The 3,373-nt window shown below is 40.2% G+C and overlaps 1 protein-coding gene across 1 annotated transcript in view; it reads left to right on the top strand.

Moving 5' to 3' along the window:
• The window catches only part of LOC118418104 (putative aldolase class 2 protein CC_1201), a 5,573-nt gene extending 2,972 nt beyond the window's left edge, over positions 1–2,601 (top strand). Inside the window, exons 2-4 of the mRNA XM_035823934.1 lie at positions 58–220; positions 710–954; positions 1,695–2,601. Coding sequence (XP_035679827.1) covers positions 58–220; positions 710–954; positions 1,695–1,862 — 576 coding nt within the window. The 3' untranslated portion in view covers positions 1,863–2,601. The remainder of the gene's footprint in view (positions 1–57; positions 221–709; positions 955–1,694) is intronic.
• Positions 2,602–3,373: the final 772 nt, after the last annotated feature.

Genomic DNA, 3,373 nt, shown 5'->3' with positions numbered 1-3,373 from the left:
TGAATAAAGGAATTATGGATTTGGGAACTTAATTTGTCCTTAAATTTGTCTTCACAGGTGACAGCGAGCTGCCTGCTTGGCCTGAGTGAGAAGGGTGAGGTTATGGAAGGGGTTGGCAAACCTGAGACAAGTGCTGCTGAGATTCACCTGGCTGTCTACGACGCCAGGGATGACATAAAATCTGTCATGCATACCCATGCCCCATATTTGACAGCTCTAGGTAAGGTCAACAACTCTTGACTCTGACATCTAACAACATTATTATGATGGTACTAGTTCACATAACAGTTACATCTTTTGACCTTCAATTCTGCAGTAGAGATAAGTGAAACAAAATGTCTTTTGTATACATCACACAAGGGTCTGAATGGGGGGGGGGGGGATCCTGGCAACAGTTAATGGTTGCACCAGCAATGATTAATAGTAAATTGACATCTTCTTGTGAAATACTTTTTTTATTTCATGATTTTTGGCCAATTTAAGTATTTGACTATGTGATGATAACAATAATGATGTGCTCCATAGTATTAAAGCGACAAATTATGCTTGATGATCAATTCACTGACAATTAACATATCATTAGAACAGGCCAGGTATGATTTACAGTGAATTGAAATAGCTCACCACGCCTCACTTCGAAAGGCATGTAGATCTTCTCAATCTCAGATGTTGTTAGTAGTTAGTAGTTGTTAGTTGTTTCTCTCACCAGGAGCGCTGAAGGATTGCACCCTTCGGATGATACACCAGGACTCCATGCGCTTCTACGACAATGTTGCGTATGACACCGAGTATGACGGGTTCGCCACCACGGGAGAGGAGGGGCCACGCATAGCCTCCAAGCTGGGAGACAAGATCGCCCTCATACTGGGGAACCACGGGGTACTGACGGTGGGACAAACCGTGGCTGTGGCATTCGACCATATGTATTACATGGAGAGGGTGGCCATGTATCAGGTGACTTTGTAGCACTATTGTTTTGAGGAGGCTAACTTCATTCATTCACTTATTCACTCATGCACCCACTCACTCACTCTCACGCTAGTTCTCCTTTATCCACGGGGTAACCTAGATATCCGCTGTTACCTCAAACTGCAATATTTACCAGTATCGGAGTAACCTTTATCCGTTGTTATATATCAAACTGCAATATTTTCTAAATATTGTAATTTCAAACCACTGATCATCTGACCCTATCTCAATCTACGGATATTGGTCACCCCGCAAATAAAGGTAAACTAACGTTATATGAGTAAGCAGAAGCATTTATAAAAAATTATCAAATCAGGGTCATAATCTAAAATCAAAGTACCGTTCTAACGTCGTTCTTTTAAGATCTCCCCTGTCTTGTCTTGACTGCATGATTTTAGCCATTGTTCAACTAATGCTATACCCTATGAATATAACACAGTGGTTCATAGCTGGTTCACCATCTAACATTAAGTCACTGTGTACACTGTCCAGTTTTAAACAAGCCATCTCAAACATTGTCATCTAGACCTCTGACCCCTAGACACAGTGCTCTATTGTAAATACTCTGTGATTGTTGTATTTAAAAAAATGTATGTATTCATGTTGATTGTCATGTTGATTCATGTTGATTGAACCTTGGAAGATTAGCCCGTAAGGGCTAAAAGGTTTCTTAATAAACAACAATAAACAACAAACAACAATAGCTTGCCCTGTGCCTGCTGCAGATGCTGGCCATGCAGACAGGTGGCGAGCTGCAGGAGATCCAGCCGCAGGTGGCAGCCAGGTGGAGCCTGATGCAGGAGGGGCTGCCCTTCATCCTGCCCTATGCTGAGACACACCTCCGGGGCTTCAAAAACTTATACGCCAAAAAAAGTCCTGAAGTTTTGCAGTAGAGAGTATGGTTATTGACTAAGCTTTAATTGTTCACAGTTTATTTGCAGGTTTGCAAACGAAGGCTGATTACAAATGCATGGACTTGCAAAATATACCTGTGATACAGACATACATGTGACAAGGACTGTTCACATTATTGTAAACAAGACTAATCCAAAAACTTATATTGGTTATATCTAGGTAAGTTGGGTGTGGGATCTTTTTCTGGAAGCAGAGAAAGACAAGACGTTCCAAGTTTTCTAATTTTATAATTTGTTGGTTTTGTGATTTTAAGGGTTTAAGGGGAGAGTAGCTTTCTGTTCATCCATGAACTTGGAAAAGTTGGAATTAGTCAGTGACATCTTTAAACAAATCAGGACTCCTGTAATACTAAAGGAGGCTTAATCTAATTGTACAACCCAAGGAAGATACTTTGTTTTGCAATGGAAAAGCCTTCATTGTAGGGACGATAAAATCTTATTCCTATATCCAGATGTGCAATGGTCAAGAGTGGCTGCAAAGACAATTATGTTACACAGAAATTTGTGTACTAAAAGGCAATAGTTGCCAGCAAATACACCTGATATTTCCCTCACTTGAATGATCATGTCTTTTGGCCTTTTTTGTTTTTGTTCATTGTGAGGTGTGGTGAAATTTAATCCAACTGGTGGTCTAAACAATATATCGGTGACAATTACTAAAGAATATACAATATTTTGATGACAATAAAAAATCTATCTAACATTATGTCAAACAGAATGGACTCTTCCATTATGGCACTATGGCATACAGCAATACTACTAAATACATCTTTCTACCAATTATTTTGTTGCTTGTAATGATATCATTATGGCACACTGTCAAAATATGAAAGTTTGATGAAGATAGTCAAGTCAAGAAATAGTTCCTCTCTGATTAAGAAGTTTTGTAGTCTCTACTCGACTCCGTGGGCTGCTGAAAAATTAGGTTGAATAATTTGCCAAAGACGTAAACTGGCCATAGACCTGCCATTTGTAATCAAAGCACAAATCTTAACTCCGATGGTCTGGAAAGTGCTATGGTGAAATATATATCTCCTATGTTTGTCAATTTCTGTCAGTTTTCTGCCCCCCGTCGGGTTTGCTTGATTTGTTCAAAGATCCTCAAAGGGTACTAGTATATAGTTTTGTTTCGCAGACATCTAGGAGCGCTGATGATTATTTCTTGGCCTACTTAGCAAACATCGGATCGCTGGCCAAATATAACGTTATAAACGGAAATTGGGCAAATATACACGCGCATACTGACTCCTATGGCCGGCCGACTCCCCTATTTTATATGTGTCCAATTTCTACTATTTGACCAGTAATTCTCGGAGCCTGGTAGAGGCTAAAACTTCTAGATCTGCGAAGGAGGCTAGTTTTCTTTTTGTCCGGAAGCCAAACCTCTAGTCTCTACCAGACTCCGGATCGCTGGAAAATCGTAGAAATGGAACAAATAGAGAGGAATAGAGCCGGCCGGCCATAGGAGTCAGTATGCGCGTGTATATTTG

Source organism: Branchiostoma floridae, chromosome 6, assembly GCF_000003815.2.
Source record: "Branchiostoma floridae strain S238N-H82 chromosome 6, Bfl_VNyyK, whole genome shotgun sequence".
Classification (NCBI taxonomy): domain Eukaryota; kingdom Metazoa; phylum Chordata; class Leptocardii; order Amphioxiformes; family Branchiostomatidae; genus Branchiostoma; species Branchiostoma floridae.
The sequence above is the reverse complement of the archived record's forward strand: the minus strand, read 5'-3'. Positions and strand labels throughout refer to the sequence as shown.